The sequence below is a fragment of the Astatotilapia calliptera genome, chromosome 18 (assembly GCF_900246225.1).
Source record: "Astatotilapia calliptera chromosome 18, fAstCal1.2, whole genome shotgun sequence".
Taxonomy (NCBI): domain Eukaryota; kingdom Metazoa; phylum Chordata; class Actinopteri; order Cichliformes; family Cichlidae; genus Astatotilapia; species Astatotilapia calliptera.
In genome coordinates this window covers 19,762,742-19,785,205 of record NC_039319.1, presented here as the reverse complement: position 1 = coordinate 19,785,205, position 22,464 = coordinate 19,762,742, and the positions used below count along the sequence as shown (strand labels likewise).

Genomic DNA, 22,464 nt, shown 5'->3' with positions numbered 1-22,464 from the left:
TCAGGAATGTTATCGCATGATAACAGTTAAGACACGCATTGTTGCAGAGACAAAGCATGCATACAGTACCTGTTGCATACAAATATTCCAAGGAACATCCAAATACTGAATGGATATACTCAGATATGAACATCAAAAATAGGGACTGGGCCATCAAGTTACTTGGCAAAAAACCTTGAGTACACACAAAAGATGGGTTTGTATTTTAAAAAATATAGTTGAGCTCATATTTCTCTAGTTTATTTTTATGTATTATAGTTTTTCTTGCCTTTTTTCTTTCTTTTGGAAAGTACCACTTGTTTGGTTAAGGTCACATAGAAATAAATAAATCAATCAATAAAAAAATGAAACATAGAAGAACAGGAAATGCATGCAATGCACACACGCACATGAACGCACACAAAGACACACATAAAGCACACCTTTCCTGAACAGGACATATTGGATTAGGAATGATTTTTTTTCCCCCTGAGTCCTGTCTCAGAGGTGCTAGATTAAATGCCATTCCCACTTTACTACAGATGGCTCAAAAACAAATCATACAATCCATACGCACACATATTCACATACATACACACACACACACACACACACACACACACACACACACACACACACACACACACACACACACACACACACACACACATACAGAGAAATGCTCACCAAGGAGATATATAACATGTTGGCACACCCAAACACTAAAGCACCTGTACGGTCCAACGCGTCTCCTCTTTGTATTTCAATCACTGAATCGATGGTTCTAAATTGATTGTAGCTGAGCAGGGGCCAGAGATGTTCCCCCTGGCTCGCTGCCCTGGCCCTCTATTGATTAGATCTGAGAGAGCCAATTGCTTTCACACTGGATTAAGGTGTTCCGGGGCAGTGAGCAAGGAGAGAGAAACAGAGGGAGAGAGACAGAGTCATAGAGAAAGGGGGGAGAAAGAATAGGCTTAGCATCCTGAGAGATTCACCTACAAAGCAGTAAGATCAGGTCAGCAACATTAGCAATTAGTTAACAAGTCATTTGTTGGGGGAGGATAGGTTTGACCATGTATCCACACCATCTACTGGTGTTTCAAACACGTACATATACACAAACGTAGGCAAATAATTTCATTTACGTACAAATTAATATATTTTCTATAACACACATATAATGAGACATAGTCAAGCACATAGAAAATGCACATATGTCTGCAAATTTAAACACGCACACACATGCACACACCTTTGTGTTGCAATCCTTCAGATCAGAGGGCGCTAACACAGATCAAGGGTGTAATCTCATTCCACCCTGGAGCTAAGAAGCCCAGGGCAACAGTATTACACTTCAAAGCTTCAGTCTGAGTTTGTTACACATTCCAGCTCCAAAGTCTTATGCACTGTAACCTAGAGGAATCAAACTCAAACTTTACTATCAGCCAGCATCACAGGATCTCTTCTGGCTTGGATCAAATGATAAATATAGTGCGAAAAGTGGATATATCTTTTTTTCTTTTTCTTTTTGCAGGGTAGGTCTTTTTCCCCCCGAAGTCTGCATTCACATACCTCTTTGCCACATCTATATTCCACAGGGGGCTTTGACTTTCTATATGAGAGAATGGAATGGGCGGAAAAGGGCCAAGAAGAGCCTTCACCCTTCGCCAAAGACAAGTACTTTTGTCTGGCTGATGTCCCCTTCTCAAACCATTTCCACAATGGAGAGGCTTCCAATCCAGATTAAGTGCTTATGAAAATGAAGAACTGCGTGTTGAGAAAAAAGAAGGGACTGCACAGCCTCTGTGGACCCAGGTCACGAAAGCTAGGAAAAAGGCCCCTCGGTCTGAGTCCTCATAAAGGAATTTCTTGGGGAGCAGCAGCCCTATTCACATGGCATTAGGGGTGTAAAAGCCTCACACTGACTGCACAAGTCAGGCCAGCTCAGAATGCATTTGGTTAATACCTCTATTGTCACCCTCCTTCTATGACTGCTCTCTTAGCAGTGAGAAGCAGGACAGTGGTAAATGGGGAATTAAAGAGGCAGAAAAGATGAGATACAGAGAGAAAACAAGGAAGGGAGTGAATAAGAATCAGTGGGTGTAAAGCCCTCACAGCCATACTTATATAGTATGTGCGTGCACAAATAAATGAATGTACATCCACAAATAATACTTGTTGTGTGTCCTGTTTGTGGGAGGCCGACACGAAACCTGGCCAACACAATAATTTATGTGAGAGTTAAGAAACTCAACAGGCCTACAAAGCCAAAACACATAATGACAGTCCAACTACGGTAGCCCATAATATAAAGGTCAGTTTATAGGAACGCAAGAGAGAAAGAGGTGTAGAGGGAAAAAGAGGGAAGAGAGATAGAGGAAGAGTCATTGTGAAATTGACTGAGTGTACGAGCATGTGTGCTTTTGTGTCCCTTTCACTCCGTGTTTGGTTCATTCCCCAAAGGGTCTTATTATGCCTTGCGCTGGCCCCATCACAAAAGCAGTGTCTTTGTATCTCAGCCCATGTAGCACCCCTAGAGAACATTCTAGACACAGCAAATCCATTTGTTTGTCAGCTATAGCTGGACTAATCAGATATCATTCTCTTTGAGAATACCACTGTGCAGCCCGGACTAGCACTATAGTAATGCTGGCCCAGCACTGAGATAACATCTCAGTTCTTTCAGGCTCTTTCTATTTTGTAAGTACTGCACATAGACATCATAAAATGGGGATAGAGGGTAAGTGGTAAAGCTATCCCTGAGTACATTGATTGATCTTCCTAATAATACAGCTACTTTATTAAAACATATTTCCTGATACTGTATATTAGTCAAAAGTTACAACTAAAAGTGAGAGGTACACCACTAAAACTACACAAACTGCACAACAATGTGCAAAGGTTAACTGTATGAGGAGAGATCAATTCTGATATACTGTATCACTTGTATGTAGCACCAGACCTGTTGACACAGACTCACTCGCAGCTAAAGTATAATAGTTGTGTAATTGGTTGTTGTTATAAAAAAAGGCTGTCTTAGAAGTTATTAAATAGCCTGAGCTTTGTGTGTTCTTTGTATTTGTCAGTCTGAAAATATACCTTTCTTGTAGCAGAACCACAAGCCTTAAACCTGTAAAATACAGGCTGACTTAACTGTCAAGGAAAACATGTAATTACATCCACACAATGATATAGAGCAATACAGATTATAGGAGTTGTCTAATTGATGTATAATTGCACATTGTGAGGTTGTGTTTGATACAGCCTGCTCAGTTACGACCTGGGGAGCTGAATTACTTTAGGATAATGCAGGGTGTCATAACATAAATTACACAGACATAATTCTTTGCATATGTTTAATTAAAGATTAAACATAGGAGCGTTTACAGTGTATATATGCAATGTTGTTTGCTTCAAGTGTGCAGGAAGTAAGGCGAATATGATTAGGTTAGGAAATTAGACACGCAGAGGTCAGCTTGAGGTGGTAGTGTTAGTAATCGTGTACATGTGTGGGTTCTCAATGTGTGTACAGGCATCACACAAAAGAGACTGAATAGTTTGCGAGCCATGACACAAAGTCTACCCCAGCTGCCTACGTGGGGTATCCCAGACATCTTGCCAGCCCATCCACAGCCAACACAGGGAGGCAAACAACCATTCACCCCTACAGCCAATTTAGAACCGAACATGTGTAATTAACCTAGCACACATGTCTTTGGTCTGCTGTAGGAAGCCGGAGCACCTGGAGAGAACCCACCCAGGCACAGGGACAACATGCAAATGCCACAAAGACAAGCACCAGCCAGTGGATTTCACTCCAAGACCTTCTTGCTGTGAGGCGACAGAGCTAACTACTGCACCCCTGTGCAGCCCTAGAGAACATGCTAATTTTTTAAGTACACTTCACATACTTGAAAAACGGAAAATGTTTTCCAGCCTGACATTACTCGTTGTTTTGTGGTCGAGTTGTCATTGAAGGTGGGACGAACAGAGCTATATCGGCCCCGCCATAATTGCAATTCAATTCTAATTAGATTGTCAGTCCACAAGTTCCACAACATAAATTTGACTAATCCACATCTATCAATGAGCAGCTGATAGCCTCCAGCAAGCGATGAGACAATTTCCTGGAATTGAAATGTGTCCTTCTGCCATCACACCACACAGACAAACAAACAGTTTTATTAGCAGGACAGTGAATATTGATGGACACTGATTAGGTTAGAAGGAGAATAAGGTACGATGGAAGGGGGAGGGGTTGGTGTTTCTGCTTTCCAAAGCAGGTAGTACTCTGCGAAGAGGCTCAACGTGTCGCCTCATTACTGTGTGCTGGAGCATATTCCAGAGGGATGAGGCGTGGAAGAAGAAAACAAAAATGAGGGGGAATACAGTTTCCCACATGCCGTGCAAGCTGAAGTGTCTCTTGGCATTTAACATTTGGCTATCTTGTGAAGACAACACAGACACTGAAATACAAACTTATAGAAATGCGATATTTTTGTTTTTCATTGAATTCCTAAATGTGCATTCATTAAAAAAAGGAAATTGTGGTAGATTTGATTGATGGGGTTCATGGTTTGGGTGAGAGGGTGAAGTAAAGCCCTTCAAAGCAAAAGCTTTTTGTGTTTTGTCATGGGGGTGACATAGGCAAATTAGGCAGGGCCCCAGCCATCAGATAAATGCTGGGGGTTCTTTGTCTTCCTGTGTCCTTGTGCCACTGGTTGGCCTCGGCTCCCGGTGTCAATCACTGAGTGGAGCGCAGGAGAGGAGACATGTACGTATGAGGGCTGACTGTGAAGTAGACGATGAGAACTGAATGAGAATTTGGCGAAGTAGATTAGAAGGGGTCCTGGGTCAAAGGCAGGCCCGCCTAATAAGTTCCCCGTTCCACATCTGGGAGAACGACCAAGTGAGAGATGGCAGCAGCAACCCCAGTATAAGCCCAGTGGCCAAATCCATAACCCAAAAGTGACTGAAGGTTAGAAAGCCAGACTAGAGACAGATACAGAGAGGAAAACAGCTGAAAGGGGAGCAAAAACTAATAATAAGGAGGAGGGGGAGGAGTTTGTGTCCCTCCACAAGAACAGCTCTGGTTGTGGTGGCTATTTCAATTATGTGTGAACAAAATCTTTGGATTCCCCTCGCATCATTAGAGACCGGGTCTGTTGTTGCAGTGAGAGCTGCGCATCTGTGCTTCGGGTCATTATAAACACTCTGTTTGGCCCTTAGATTCAAAAGGCCTTTGTCTGGGTCATGCTCTTTCACCAGTGCTCTTTGCCATTCAGCTTATTGAGAGCCATGGAAACAAGATGTCTTTCACTCTCTTCTCTTTCTTAAAGCTTTTCTCTGTCTCTTCCTCCCACTCCATTTTCCTCACACCACCCCGGCCCTCTCTGCAATAAGACTAATAGGAACAGGAAGAGTCAGATGCTTACTTAATTGGGCTTCAAGGTGACTTAGTAAATGCTGTGTGTGTGTGTGTGTGTGTGTGTGTGTGTGTGTGTGTGTGTGTGTGTGTGTGTGTGTGTGTGTGTGTGTGTGTGTGTGTTGTTCAGTACACATGGATGGTTCTCTGCAAATGAAGTAAACTCTGTGGAACAGGAGCAGACACGGCCAAATGGGATGGAATGGGCTCTAATAGGTTACCAGGTCTTTGCGGGTTTGTCTGTCAGATCTTTTACACTCAGATAAGCCATACAAAGAAGTAATAAAAAAAACTTACCAGAGCAGAAAAATGTAAAAAACCTAGTGCATAGCCTGCGAAACCGAACTTTAAGATTAAAATACTGGTCGGATGGATTCAGTTTATGAATGTGTTTCTACTGCTAGACTCTGAGCAAGAGCTCTTTATTCTCTAGAGAGAAATAAGCCTGCTAATTGATGTCCGTGACAATGAACCCTATTGGGATATATGGGGATTTATAAGCTTTTAGGCTAAGGTTAATAATGTGATAAATGTGCCCACCTCACTACATTTAACATTTTTAAAAATGCACACGTGGTAGAAGTAATATGTTTTTCTTAGTGTGTGTGCTCATGCCCCATGATGGCAGCCATTAGACAGGAGTAAGGCAGCCATGATGAATCGGCACTTAGCCCAGGGAAGCGCTCTTGCTCAATGGGCTGTGAATCTCCTGCTGCCACTGTCAGCCTGCTGAATGTTAAATAAAGTTATTTGAATATTTGTAATATTAATGTGGCAGCATGTCAAAAGCCTGCTGGAGCCTAACAGTGAGAGAAAATATGAGAGAACTCATATTGGCGTGCCAGCCTATAGGACTGCTCGGGTGAGGAATGACATAAATACTAAAGTAAATAAATACATACTTATGGTCACTGCACTGGAATATAGGATGGATGGAGGGATGGATGGATAGTATGGAGCAAAATTCTGGGAATTCATATAGTACCACAGATAATGAAATTAACCAGTCAAATTCTCATTTCCCCCATTTCATTCATAGCCCGTTCACATCCATTTGAAAGCAATCAGTAGCTGCAATAGCAATGCTTCAATTCCAGACCTTTTGCGATTCCCTGAGCCCACACAAATCTCCACATCCACACAGGTGGGGAGAGTCTCAACAGCTATGTGTGTTGCATATGGCCTGTAAAGAGTAAAAACAGACGAAACTTTGAGAATAACCAATTACAAAATTAAACAAAATATAGCTAGCCTTATAGACCTGAAGAGGACATTTGTCAGCCCAACGAAAATTTGGCTCCCCACAGGAAATAAAGTTTTAACACCAAAATTAAGAATAAGCACTCGAAAGTTTTGAATTGGTTTTCATAGAGGATAATTTGCAACTATGCCACATCGTCCACTTTTAAGAGCTTAAACAACAGAATAATTAGGTTTCTGTGGTGTTTTAATTACTTCAAATAAAAAAAAACATACGGAACATTAAAATGATCAATGCTTAGACAGACTCAAAACAAAACACATGACGCAAAGCCAGCACGATCGAGGTGATTCCATCAATTACTCCTCAGGTGGGCCTTGACACCAGTTCTAAGAAGGGTAAGTGAAACCATCCTACAAGCCTGTTTAGGATACTTGAGTTAAGCAGGACACACAGCCGAGACAAGCTTTGTATTGGTAGAGGTAGCGGGGTCTTATTTGGAGTGTCTCGCTCGATTTAACAGGGAGGTGATAAAATATTTAGCGGATTGCTTACAAAGCTAAGGGGAAGAGAGCGAGGAACAGAGAAAGAGGGAGAGGAAAAGTGGGGGATACCCAAATGGCTTGCGTAGTGGCTGGGGAGCTGGTAATGAGGATGGCATGCTGGCATCATCGTTACAGAGCACAACAACTCTACATGGTCTCTCTGCTCAACCGAACACATACACAACACGCTACCTGACAACAATTAAAACATATAGATTAATGAAAGTGCAATCAGGTGCTGGGAAGCTCGCACATGCCCTGAAACAACACTGAAACGCACATATTAAACCTGCAAAAGAAACAAGCGTTATTTCTGCTGTCACGACAAAGAACTTCCAAAAAAATTAGAAATAAAACCATCATTTATCAATTCAAAAAACTGGCTTTCCATGTAAAAGGACAACTATTCAAAACGATGATCCACCTAACAGAAGTTTTGGTATGGTGGGTATAATATGTAATATACAGATGCATAGCTAGAATAAATGCACTTTCGTTTTCATGTCACTATAAGCAGAAACTAATTTTTACCTTCTTAGGTTCTGGTGAATTAGGCAAATTACATTAATTTGTGTCTCAAGAGCTACATAATAAAGGCACTAATTGAAAATTTTCCACACTTTACCAGACTGTACACAGTACTACTGTGTTCCTTTTTCTAAGCAATACCTTTTTGTTTTGTTGGTATCAATGAGGGGAATTATTCCAGCATGAAACTACATGCTCTTATATTCTTTTTGTTCCTGTTCCTGTTCCTTCATCGCTAATGGGCAATTACTTCTGACCCAATGCTGAGGCTGTGTTATTGCACCAACCCCACAATTGATTGGTTGCCCATAGAACTGAGCTTCCACAAGCACTTTAAGGTTAGATTTCCCTGTTTAAATAATGGATTGCAAGTCCATGAAAAGAAACTGCACAAAAAATAAAAAGGTTGAGATTGCTGTTATTGGAGGGGACTCTCAGTGGAGATGAGAGGGGAACTGACTCCACACAAGACTCCAGAGAGTGAGCTAGTTATATGAGCTAGAAATGGTTAGATCATCTATTTCTACTCCGGCCTTTTTTTTTTTTGGTCAAGTCAGTGTTTGTGCTGACGACTATGGTCAACCAACACAACATTTTAGGCCACAGTCTCACAGTCCTAGAGATCGATTGGCAATCATCTGGTAACCACTGGTTCAGACGGAAAAATGTATATTACACAAAGATTTGTGAGTAGTTTGCTGCACCTAAAACCTCTTTACTAGCAGATTACTGCATGCGCCTGTATTTTGTATGGAATATGCTGATATATCTGCAAACACTTGCCACACGGTAATGAAACGGTAATGAAACCTCCTCCCGCAATGAGTGTTCACAGAGAAATTGTATCTTCCACACAAAATACGGGCAAGCACAGCAAACTTACGAGTGTCCAAAAAATGGCAAAGAGGTTTTCTTTGTAGGGGTTACCTACTGGTCTGGAGACCTGTGGGATCGAGGCCTCACAGATTCATACTACTGTCAACTCTTGTTAAGCTACAGACCCCAGTAATTTCCTCTTAGTATAGGCTTAATTCACTAGCTTCCATAACAATACTAGGCATACATTTAGACATTGAGCTTAGGCAGTGCACTATGAAACAAAGCGGGAAAACAAAAACAACACAAATAGAACAAAAACAGGCTTCAACACTGGATGAAATTTCAAACATCAGTATTGACCAGAATTTCGAAGTCCCTGCACTGCTAAGTAGTGCATTTCCATCAGAGAGAGATGAGATGATTATCTTAGCTGGAAATGTACTAGAGAAGGAAGTCTGGAGGATTGTAGGAATTAGTGGTCTTTGTAGAGCAATTTCTACAGTGAGACCATTGTCTGTACATGAACATGCGTGTTTGTGGTGACTTCCACTAACACAAGCCACAATAACCCTCATACTAACATTCCAGTTATTCTGCACCAAGTGTGCAGAAGCCTGAGGTAAATAATGGGGAAAGAGGCAAAGTTACACTACACGGAGAAAAGACTGACAAGGATCAGTGTAAGTTTACATCCATTAAAGACTATGAGACTGTCAGCGCTAGAGGACAGGCAAGGTTATTTGGTTCATTTGAATTAAAATTCCTGCACTGCATAGGAACACAAGTGCATAGCATGCTCATGCACATGCCACACATGCCAACAGCATGATTAGTGAGTCAGGATTTAACACGAATAAACAAATAATTAATGTAAACATGAAGCAAAACTAGCATCAAGATGAAGTCTGTTAACAGGCTTGAAATGATCCAATCTTCATGTCAAGAATTATGACAGTGACGAGAGCTACTCGCCTATCGATAAGACTCTGAGACCAAGACGTTCAGGAGCCCGCAGTCCAGTAACAAAGAAGGGTTGTTAGGTCAATGTACAACCAGGAGCATGTTCAGTGGACTTATGAATATTCAGCACAAATGGCTCGGTCTGACTGTAGTATTGTAACCGAGTACTCTATCAAGGCCACGTGGCTTCAAGGTGATGACAATGTGTAGTTTGTTTTTATTTTGCTTATTATAATTATTTTGTTGTGTTTTTGTTTTTATATTGCAGACCAATACATAAGTATTGTGTGTCACAAACACATAAGTTTAAGAAAAGAAAGACAAAAAAACATACTTAGGACATTTTTTTTCAGTGAAATAATTTAACATTAAATATATTGCGTGTACCAATCTCAATGGGCAGTCTTAGCATTTGATTTAAGTGATTTTGTCCAGTACATGATGGACATCAGAGGAATCAGCTTTTAATTAGACTGTTGACCATGATTTTCGGCCTAACTGGATTTTATTCTAAATTTGCATGATCTGTTAGCAAACTGAGCCCCTGATTTATTGATAATTGTACTTACTTAAGAGAAGCGAATATCGGATAAATCAAAGTCGCTGATCAGCCGATCACTTTAATTATTTACAAGATAAACAAGAGAGTCTATCTTATGCATTTAAAGCATTGAATACACAGATTACAATTTATTTGTAAAGAGAATTATAATATTGAGAAATGGTGTAAAAATTTGAAACTAAATTAAGAGTTTACATCAACCTAAGCACAGCCTTTTAACTTCTGCCCTGTTATTTTCATTCGAAAGTCATCCAATCTTTGGCAAGGACTTTGTGTGTTTGTTATGATGTGCGTTAGTGTGTAGGTGGGTTTTGCGCAGGACATGGTGCAATGTGAGAAGGATACAGTAGACACAGTCACACACAGTGTGCTTTGTAGATATGTGGCACTTATATCTGTTTATTGATCAGACCAGATGTGGGTAAATCAATCTTATCTGAGCTCCACACACTTTCCAACTAACCCCGAGAGGCAGGCCAACCAATACTTTGCCACACCGAGAGCCTCAAGCCACTCGCATTATCGTCAGACACCTTGAGCAAATCTTCTGTTTGTATATGTGCGTGTCAGAAAAACAAGGTGCATTAGAGGGCACGCAAAAACAGAAAGTGACAGCTTGAACTAAAAGCCCATTCAACCTTCCTTTTAGATATGAGCTATTATCTATTCCTCAGAATGTATTCATCAGCACATCGCAGAGGCAGAATCAAACCTTTTGTCATCTGAAAGGTAGGATGGACAAAAGGCTGACATTCACAGCAGATTACAACTCAATGCTAATGTATCTTTTTAGTTCCCTGGAGGTAGATGTGATTAAGGAAAAAGTATGGTGTATCATAAGCTGCAAAACATGAAACACAATCAATTCAGCCATTACACTAGAGTGGAAGACCTGTGACCAAAGGTAACATGATGCCCTGTTGTATGTGATACCAAAACAGAATAAATTAATGCCAACAGACTAAGGTGAATTGATCTGTTCTATTCTGGGGAGTCCATCTCTTTAAAAGATTGAATAATGAAAAAGAAAGAAAAATGTACGTAGGGCCCAGTAAGTACTGATAATACACTCTCATAGCAACCATGGTGTTTTTTTACAGAAAAAGATCAATCCACTTACCTCGGCAGACATTGCCATTGTCAGGTTCAAACCCAGCTTTGCAAGTGCAGCTACCGATAGGAACCATCCACTCTCCATCTCCGTTACAGTAGAGCTTTATAGGGACATCTACTTCCTCTGAGTTTGCGATGCAGGTCCCTCTAGCAATGACCAGGGAAGTGCTTTCAGCCCCTGTCATGGTCTCTGGAAAGACTGCAAAGTTCTGAACCACACTTGGACACTTCTTATAAAATACCCTGACTGACAGAAGAGACATACAGGCCCCATAGTCCTGAAAGGCCAGGTAGAAGCCATTTTTAGACAGCGGACCAAAGCTTCGCACCTCTGTGTTAACTTTCATCAGGCGTCCGCCAAAGTCCACCTGTGAGAAGCTTTCATCAGCAGCAATGGTGTCCACTTTGAGGTAGGGGGCCTCCATCCAGAAGACTGTGCCTTTAGTGGCAATGACAGCATCGTTTTCATAATAGTAGAGATTAAACGTCTCCTTGCAGGAACCGGGGACATTTGGGATGGAGCTGCAGTCGCGCACGGTGAATCGTATCTCCACATAGATGCGCTGTGCTCCGCGGCGATCAATGAAGGTTGTGAGGAGCCAGTTGTTTTGACTTGGTTCGAAGACATTGCACACCTGGTACGTCCTGATGGTGTTGAGGTTTTCGTCATAGCCACTCACCTCCTCCCACTATAGAAAGACAGAGAAGAGAGAAAGAAGTCCACATGGCTGATAAGTAATTATCTGCTATAAGGCTGCAGTGCTCACTCTTTTTTGATAGAGAATGCTAATATTGGCAGAGCCACGGAGAATTCATACACATATCAGTAATTTCCCTAAGGCACTAACTTGAGTCCTCTTCCTGGACTGAGAAAAATGCATCAGCTTATTGGGGCTTGTTAATCCACTGATGACACACAAATGTATTACTTTAAAAAAAATTTAATTCCTCAAGTGCAAAGCAACAATTTATTGTCTTGTTTATCAAGTAGGCTCACAGCTGTAGGATGTGCACTCCCACTGCATAAGCGCAAACCAAGGCATGATTTTGGATGCAATACCGTTTTCTGTCGATGCCAAGTTTCGCTGGGCATTGAGTCGATACGTTACAAAATATAGTGTGTAACAAATTCAAGATTAAGCACTGCTGAATTACAATTAGACAGACAGGCAGGGACTTCACGAGAGCCAAGGATGGATGGAAAGCCATTTGAGTGCATACTGAACTGAATTTCACTGCAGGCCATTTCTTGCAGGTGTGACCCAGAAAGGGTCTTGGATGAGCATCAGAAGCCCCTTGGGGAATTAACTCAGTGCACCAAATCATGCTAAAAACGTGCCATTAACATTTGGCTGGATTCACTGAGAATCAGGCAGAGAAATCACAGAAAAAAAAAATAGAAGAAGCTTGCTTTGAAATCATCTGAGTAACCATCCAGCTGTGCAAAAGCTGGCCTTGCAAAAATTGTTAGTGGCATTCCACTGATATTCAGTGTGCAATATTTGAATTAGTTACAGTATTTTTAAGAGGAATGTATTATTCTTTAGCATACAGCAGCAGAGCTCACAGACCAAAAAAAAAAGAGTTACATAAAAGCACCAGTGAATTCAAATGAATATTTTGTGGAATATTTTGAGAAAATGATCTGAAACACTTTTTCATTTTTTTATTTTCCTTGGATCAATTTCAATCTTTATAATAATACAATGCTTTTTGCTTCCATTTAAAGCAACTGCTTGGCACAAAGATTTATTTCTCCAAAGTTCCCAATACCAATGATCCAAACAGCTGAAGGCGAGAAGTTAATGAGGTCTATAGTGGACTGAGTGGGCCTCAAGTCAGTTCATGTTTCTTATGTGCATATATCTCCCTGTGCTTCCTCCTTCTTATGACCTTTAAAACTCCAGCTGCTCAATCAAGCTTAATAGAGAGGAGAAGATATTGGCTCTTCACACACAGCCGCAACATCCAGTCAAATGATGGAAAAAAGTCCATAAAATGATGCAAGGCGAGATAGAGCTGATAAATGTGAGCCGTCGAATTTTGCTGTTTGAAAACCAGCGCAGGTAATAAAACCATTTGGCACAAAGAATATGTGGAAACATCTGGCAACAAACAAAAAAATGGTTGGGTCTAGTAAGGGCATGTAGAGGATGGAGTGGGAAGGCACGTGAGGAACAGTGGCACTGCTGACATGATAAACGAGTTTACAGAAATCTGAGGTGCAAATTAAAGCCTTTTTTCACTGCTGCTCCCTGTGTGCCCACTTCACTCTACTCTTCTCCCCCTCTCCTCTCTTCCCCTTGTGCTCTCTTCTCCCGTCTCTGCTCTGTAATGACCATTCATCAGCATTACAGAAACCTGTCCCTTTCAGCGCTGCCTGTTCATTAATACAGCCAGCCCTAGGCTCCTCTGCACCCGTCTGCTCCAGTCTAGGAGGGGGTCCTCACCGCCTCTTGTCTAGCCAAATGACCACCATCTTTCACGCCAGAGAGGAGCCTGAGGCGTCTCCGATAATGCCCATCTAGAGTCTGTCCAGAAATTCATTGGCTCATATAATAATGAACTATATCTTTCTCCTCCTCAGTAGATATGCGGTGTCACGGCTGTTTAAAGACAACCAAAACTAATAATAGGTGCATTAGTTAGTCGAAATCAAACTTTGTGACCCAGTTCCCTCTTTCCTCTTTTCAGTGCTTTGTTATACCTGTGTGTTTATGTGTGCTTGGAAAAGGTGCTGCTGATAATTTGATGGTTTAGCAACCACATATTGATTTGCTAGCTGTTGTTTTGCTGCACAAAGCTTGAGGCAAAACATTTGATTATTTTGAGCATTAAAACTGGTATATAACTAATATTTGGCATCTCTTTAACCTTATCCTAGGACCTGACGTCCACATCACACCACATTTTGGGTTATATCAATTTTGCTCTACATGGGCCTGATATCCACTTAGGAGAACATTATACTGCTACTGTTCTATCAAAATTTTAAACGAATATCCTCATATGTGGCTCTCATTTTTCTTAAAAACAAAAATAAGGTAAAAAAACAAACAACAACTGGTAATTCTTTGTTTTTACATTCATTGGGCCCCAATATGCCCAAATATCAAAGAGAATGGCCAAATGGCCTTTGCGTCACCAGATCTCAATCCAATGGAACAACTTTGCGATGTAGTGCAACAGGAAAGTCGCATCATGGGTGTCCAGCTGACAAATCTGCAGCAACTGTGTGATGCTATAATGTTAATATGGACCAAAAGCTCTGCATGCGATGCCATCGCATGCAGTCGTTTATGGAGTTTAATTCTGTTAATGTCCACTGATGTTTTTATATCCGGAGTATTTGCATGCACATGCCAATTTTCACTTACTAGCGTGTTTATGTGCCTCTATAAAATGAGCTCACTCCCAGTTAGTTTTATTTTACACAGTTTTGCATCACCTAATTCATATTTTATCATTACCAACCTAACTGAACTTAAACTTTTTTTGCTGATGAAAAACTGTCAAATACCGAGAGCCTTTTAACTCAACACTTATTTGTAAGCCAATTAAAGTAACCACCGGCACCCCTCTAATAGCTTTGCTTTTACCATTAATATAGGAGACACTTGTCCCCTGCCCCTGATTGTCAAGTGTGGCTATTGTGCGTGTCATTATTGCTGCTCTGTTTTATGGGCAGTAGCAAGGAGATGGAGGAGCTATGGATTCATAGAGCTCTTAATGTTTGTGTTAATGACCAGTTACAGCTGGCTGAGCTGGAGAAGAGAGGGTTGAGAAAAGGGGGGAAAAAAAATACAGAGTGATAAATAAAAGAAAAAAACAGGAATGGGGAGGAATCAGGAAAAAGGGGGAGGGTTGAGAGGGTGGGGGTAATGTATTCAGACTGATGTTCCCCTTCCCACAGCCTCAGCTCACTGCCATCAAGCCATCAATACTCTGCCCTCATAAAAACCATCCATCACATTGATCTCTTGCCATTATCCTCAAAGACTAAAATAACACAGAGCAGCTCAGATGGCCACAGTCTTGCTCTGGAGGACTACAGCATCCAATATTGGGCTGGGGACAAGCAGAGATGGGAGGAATAACCAATCAGAACAAGGATGTAACATCTGTGGAAAATAATGGGCCAAATGGGCTGGAGTAATGAGTCATTTGGAGGAGGCATGGTTGGGGCAGTATAAGAAGATACCTTAAGGAAATGAGAAACTTATTTTTTTATAGAATGGAAACTAAATCTTAATGTAGTTCCTAGACCACCGGTCATGACAGGAATTTTGTAATGTTGAATAGAGTCTCAGAAGTCTCAGAACTTTATTTCCGCACAATTCAGCATTTGTGATGCTGCCAATATTGAAAAATAATTAGCAGTTATTGAAATACATTTTTTATGTGACAGACAGTGAGCAAACTGCGATTGGGTGACGCATTAAAACAGGTGTAAACTTCATTTTGTAATCATTCCAATGTTGCAAATATCGGAGAAAACACATTGACCAGCTAGATTCGAATATCTGATCTCTAATTGAGAGCCATGTGTTTAGCCCCTCTGCAGTATTCACCTTCTCTCCCTCAATCTCTGTGAGTCTATGTAAAGTTGTTTTCAGACACACAGTGCAACCCTGACCTTTACATAAACCAACAGAGGTGGTTGTAAGAACACAGACAGGGGGATCGTCAGGTTTGTAATAGAAATTCTGTGTACGATGTCCAATTGCACCCATTCGTAATGACTGGCCATCCTGTGTTATGTCTCCTGCACACTCTGCCCAGACAGCACTCTTGCCCTAAACAAAAAAAGGGACATTTCCAGTTGTGTTCTACCCCACCTTAATTTTCCCGACACTGTCTATAATTCATGTGTGGATTTAGGATTTACTGAGCATCATTCCCCTATTTGCTTCAGGAGCTTTGCTGCATACGTACAACCCACAGAGGTTTTATCATGACTCCACCGTACCTCTACCTTCAGTTTTAAAATTGGACATTTGGTATGAGTAGGTCGGGTTGCGACTCTGACACACACGCACAAAGGGAGAACTTGACTACTTTTAGATCATCATTCAGCATCAGTCAATTCACACGAGCAGAAGATGTGAGCAGAGAAGCACATATTCAGCTGATCTTTAACCTCCAGCCTGCTGTCTGATTCTCAGTGGAGTCACACTCACAAACTGCTTTTCAAATCTATCAGCACAAGTTAATACAGCTCCATGCTCAGACATACTGCACACAGATGGGTGATGAGCAGCTCAGAGCATTTCCACATTTATATCTCCACAGCCTTGAAAGGTCTACAAAATGCCACTGCAAATAGTAGATGAGTGTCTGGCAACTATTTCTTGAATGTCCATCAAAACAGCCATTACTCAGTCTGCCGATGGGCTTTTACAGCAGGACCCAAGGCAAGAGATGTAGAAAGCTACAATCAAATGGAGCCACTTCAACACCACTGTGTTCCCCTAAACTTTTAACCCGACTCCACTTGTTGATGCAGTTTACAACAGTTTTTTTTGTTTGTTTGTTTTAGCCCTTTTCAGTTAATGCCTTTGGTGTTGAAGTTAGCATTTGAAGTAATTTAGTTGATGAGGTTCTTTTTTTTTTTAAGTGTTACCCAAATAATCCTAGGACTAAATTATGCTTGGATGCTTTGTTGAAGTCTACACCCTCAAGCGCCTATAGGCTGAAATGTTTTTGAGCACTTTCTAACAACGAGTTGTCCGTTCATCTATCATCTGAAACGTGTGGGTGGAGGCAAGCATGAGACTGATTTTATTACTACAAGCTCGGGATGGGCATTTCAGTAATGAGCCTATTTGTTATTCATGACAACACAACATTGAACTAAAGGAGGGAAAGTGTACCTATAAAGATTTTTCTTTAATAATTACCCCTGAATACATCCTGGCTGTTGATAAAAAGAGAGGGAAAGAAAAAAGAAATGGTATGCGTGCGGGTGAAATTCACATTGACAGGTCTGTAAAGGCGAAGGTCTCAGAAGGACAGTGGATTATAGGTGGACATGAGAAGCTGAGATAGGGATTGAACTCTTTATGCCCCTTCTGAAAGACACTCTTCTCATTTTGCAAAGCTCACTGCCGACAGTAATCACAATCCAGATAGTATTTTTTTCTTCCCAAAGGTGGTTTCAAATCCCTCTGCGTTAATGAGGATATTTGCATTTCAACCTTTGGGTCTTTTCCTTGAAGTCAATAGAATGGACATTTCATGTAAACTAACACTGTCTTGGCACCTTTATTCACTCCTTCCTACACAAACTTTGAGACACATGCTCATAATCTCCTGCAAAATCACTTATTTCGAACGCTTTACCTCATCCGCCACCTCACACACACACACGGCCAGGCTGCAGCCCCTAAAATATGCAGTGGCATGATTGCTATTATCATTTCTGATCAGCTGTGTTATTGAATGGATGCTGCTGTCAGGGCAGTTGCATAGGAATGATTATTTTGCGGGGCATCTGAGGCCTAGTTCCGCTTGGCTGAATGTGATGGATGGGGAGGAAATGGTGATGTCTGAAACACTCCCAGTCCTGCCAGATCTCAGCCACTCTATAATTACAGTCACACAGTTTGACTGAGCCCAAGCAGAACTTGGTCTGTCTGGCTGGCTAAAGCAAAATGAGTCTCGTTGAAAATCTGCTCCCTTGCCACGCCCATACCCTGATCAATACATTTACTGGACTTGAGGTTTGAAGCAAGTAAGTTCATGTTGCAGTTGCTGAGTGTAAACCAAACAATTCAACAACTGGAGATAGTGAGACCGCGCCTCAAACACTCCTTTTCGGTCGTAAGTCTGTAAATTCTTCTTTGAGCCACCATTCATTCCCCTGTTTTATTAGCTTCCTCTAAAGGTATCAATGGGATCTGTCAGGACGACGAACCACCGCCAGACCTCAACGAGGTCTCTTGCTACATTATCAACAAATATTTTTTATTCATATTTGGAGGTTGGGTCCGTGCTAGTGAATTGGACTGTGTGATATTTGTGCTCTGTTGACATATTAGTTACCATTCGGTTTCATTCTCTGCTCCAAATGCTTTTAGTATGTCTTTTGTCTCATTTTCTTATAGAGAGGCACAGAACGTGACTGCACTCTGGACCATTCAGTGAACAACTCACACAGACTGTTCGCTCTCATATTTCTCCATCCAACTTTTAAAATGGAATTATTAACGCTTGCATTTTCAATTATGAGCCAGTTGCTTTAAGCAGTCTGTCTGCTTGGATACAGATGTTTTTAGCTATAACAGTAAACTGAACTCTCCCAGACAGGGTTGCATTGTTTTCAGGGATGCAAATTGGGGTTCAAGTGTCTTTCTCAAGGGCACTTTGGTCCTTAAAATGGTCTGGGATCCAATGGCCAAGCCTGCAATTAACTAACTTTCTGCATTTACTTGGCAACAACCACCCTTCATATAGAAGCCTCTTTTTTGTTTTTAAATATTTAATCATTAAAATAAGTATAATTCCTAAAGACTGGTAGGCAGAACAAGCTGCTTGATGTGGAAAAACAGACATCAATTAAATGTTTTAGATAAATAAATAAATAAATTAGGATGTGTAATGACAGATTTTTATTTGTCCCATTAAAAAAGTTAATTATTTTTACTCTGTTGTCCTTATGCTTTTAATAATATGTATTGCACTGGAAATTTTTATATTTTGGAATCAACATTTTTTTTATATATTTTTAATTTTAAATGCTCCAACTTTGACTGATGGATAAAAACAACAAAACCCCCAAAACAGTAATTAGTGCAGCTTTGTGTGTAGTAAATATTAAATTGCTTAATCTCAAAACATTTGTTTGATTAAGATATTCACGCAATTATTCACATAGGAAAGATTTAATAAGCCCAGAGATAAATCAGCAAGTGGTCTGGAAACCTTCATTAATTCAACTAGACGTGTAAAAGCACAAAAAGAAGGTTAAGGTTATTGTGCTGAAGCATAAAACTGTTTTTTGAATACTTTTCTAGCACAATGCACCTGGTAACACCCACTCAGGTGCCTTGAGACAAACCATGAAGCTGACACTGCCTCAGCACGACTTTAGGTTACCAGTAGCAACATTACCTTGAGTCACCCTGTGTAAAAGGTTCAAGCAGTGTTTAGCTGAAATCTGACAACCTCTGCAATCTTATGAATTTATTCTGGAGAATCATAAAACCACTAAATAATGAATTATTACTATGTATATTTGCATGCATAGGGAAAGAAACGAAAAGTTGAAAAGTAATGGAACTGGGGTGACAGAAAAATACATTTGCAACAGAATGTGAAGAGCAAAAATATGACAGGAAAAGAAGGACAAAAACATCCTTTTTGTGGCCTAAATCACTGCTTTCAGTATGTCTCACGATCGTAACTCATGGAAGCCTCAAAGCCCCTCCTTTACAGCACACAGGACAAAGTCTGAACATTGGGCTTTTTCAACATTTCAGCAGCGGAACTGCTCCATAAATATCACAGCAAGTGCAAAACATACATTTGCATTCCTTTACTCGCCTGAGGAGCACGCCATCCTCTCCAAAAATCACCAAGCGCCTTTCATGTATGTTAAGTTTTCACTTTGATCTTCAATTTTACAGCTATTAAAGAATAAAGTGTTCATAAATGTGTTATTCTGAGTTTTTCTCCTGAATTTTATCGCACACCTGCAGCATCACACAGCACCACGAGCTTTTTGCAAAGTGAGGCAGTTTCATGTCTTTAAGCATAAAATATAGCATGTATGTGTGTTACGTACTTATAAAAAATTAGCATCTATAGACAGGATCAACCACGATTTAACAGAAAATGTATTTCACTTCTGGCAGGTGAGCTGTCCTTTTTAAATTTTCTTTTGTTCACTGAAGTATGTATGAATGCCTTTCCATAGGATGTGACATTCCTAACTATCATAGCAAATATCAAAATGTTCAGGTTAAGAAAACTGAGATTATATTTCACTTGAAGGCCGCCAAATCTCTCACATAACATAATATTCCTTGAATGAAATGAGAGAATATTGTCTCTTAAACAGACTGATGATGAATTAAGGGCTGCTAATGATTTGAGATGTACATTGTGCATGTGTGTTTGTGTGTATATAAATCCTACATAGCACGACACCTACCAGCCTTATCATCCATACAGAAAGATACAAAAAGATAGGGAGGGGGTGGGGCAGGGTAGGGTGGGGTAGTTGCGTTGTGCGGTTCGTGGTTAGATGCAGATCGTGAAAAGACGGAATCGACGCTTTGAGACAGACAAGCTGAAGTGAAGAAAGGCAGCGGGAAAAAAAAGTCAGAAGCAGTCAGGGTGAGAAGATGGAATAGAAGAATGGAAGGGTTTACTGCTATTTCTGCCAACTGTAGGACGGCTGAAATAGCAGGTGCTGCAGGTACTGGAGCAAACACATAATCACTCCCACACATACAAGCCAAACTCAAGGCGCTCCTGCATACTCCTCCAAATTCATACCAAATTTAAGATTTAAGAGTCATTTCTCCTTTCTTTTCTGTCCCACTTCTATTCCTTTGTTCTTTTATTTATTCTTAGACAAAAGGAAAAAAATGTCCTTGGTTTCCAAAAAACATCCAAGTCACTTCCTACATTTATGCAGAGGGAATCCAAAGGATGGAAATCAATAATTGAGGCAGCCACATGTTATTTCATTCCAAAAGGGAATATTTAAAAATGGTGGAAAGGTGAAAAAATAATAATGGGAGGGAGAAATATTATGGAATTATGGCATACAGTTCCCAAACAGTGTATCGTTTTTATCTTTCTGTGACCAAACGTAGACGCTGTTGTCTTGACCAAGTCTCATTTGCGTACAGAAAATATTGAGAGGTAACGCTGGATAAGACTTTTAAGAAAACACAAACGCACAAATGCCCAAGCAAAGACTTACATCCACGCAAAACCCTCCGACAGAGAGCCATGAATGCACTGTGATCCGAGTGATTCGTTGTATTACCATTCCAGTCTTCACGCTGGGCAGATATGCCCGCGTCTGAGCTCAGAGCAAATTCAGATGTCTGGCTTCACAACTAAATCACACTCCGTAATCTTGGAGGTAAAATGAAACAGGTCTCCCACTGGTATGGCAATGTCTACTATATGTATGTGTGCGCATTTGCACAAATGTGCACGTGCATCCAATTTTTTTCCAACCATATTCCCAAAGAGTTTATAAAGAGTTATGTGGGTGAATGTGTAATGATGAGCATGTGCTTATGTCCGGTTAAATTGACATCCAGCATGTGTGTGTGTGTGCACGCACAGGTATGTGGGTCTCCGTGTATGTAATGAAGGCACTCTTCTCACCTGGCCTCTGAAGTGAAGCCAGCATGACTCACAGTCATTTTTTCCCTTCTTCTCATTCCAGTTCAGCTCGAGCCCACTAAGTTCAGAGTTCACCTCCATCCCTCTTTCTCTCATTCCTGCACACGCGTCCTTGATCTCCTTTCCCTTCATCATTTCTGACACATATTATCTACATTCAAGCAGCCCCTTTGTCCGTTCCTCTCTGCCATTTTCCCCCCACTTTCCTTATTTAACTTTTCCCTTTGACCTTTGAACCCGATTTTTAAGGTATGAATAAATCAATAATAGAAGCAGTATCGAAAAATATCTCCAAATCGTCCTTCCCGTCAACCACCAAGGTATTTAATTTTTTTTGAGTTAACATGTCACACACTGAATTAGCACCAGACCTTAAACTACATGTGACCCCTTTTTTCTGTTTTTATCCTTTATGAAACCTTAAAACAACTAAATTAGCCAATGACTTAGCATTATAAATCATTTAAATTCTGCTTAAAGGCTGACCCTGGATACAAGTGTAAGTACTTTCAGTATAGGTATCCTTTCTCCTTCAGTGCTGCTTTGGTGTTACGTTCCATGAATTCTCCCCATTTCTTTGACCATCTATATTCAATCATCCCCCTTTTCTGTTCTCTCTGCCCTTTTCTCTTTTTCATTTCCCTCACTTTACTTTTCCCTCCTGTGTTCCCTTATCTCCATTGACCCAGTGTTTGTCTGTCTTTCAGGGTATGAATAATTGAGGTATATTGAGTCTGGTCAGCAGATGGTGAAATGGCCATTATGGATCTATCTGTGCTCTTTAGGAAATGCTGAGTGTATGCTGACACCTGTGCAGTTAAGGTCCGCAGGAGCGTTGCCGAAGCACCGAACACAACAGGGGGGAGCATATATGGCACGCCCAAAAATGGTACTCCTCTTCCAGCACCTGTGCATGCTCACATATGCAGGTGCAGATATACAACACTCTCAGCCACTCAAATTT

General features: G+C 40.8%; 1 protein-coding gene across 2 annotated transcripts in view; it reads right to left on the bottom strand.

Moving 5' to 3' along the window:
- Nucleotides 1–22,464, bottom strand: part of ephb1 (EPH receptor B1) — a 171,248-nt gene that overhangs the window by 83,620 nt on the left and 65,164 nt on the right. For both annotated transcript variants that reach the window (XM_026150315.1, XM_026150316.1), the window contains exon 3: nt 11,140–11,821. In XM_026150315.1, the coding sequence (XP_026006100.1) occupies nt 11,140–11,821 (682 nt within the window). The remainder of the gene's footprint in view (nt 1–11,139; nt 11,822–22,464) is intronic.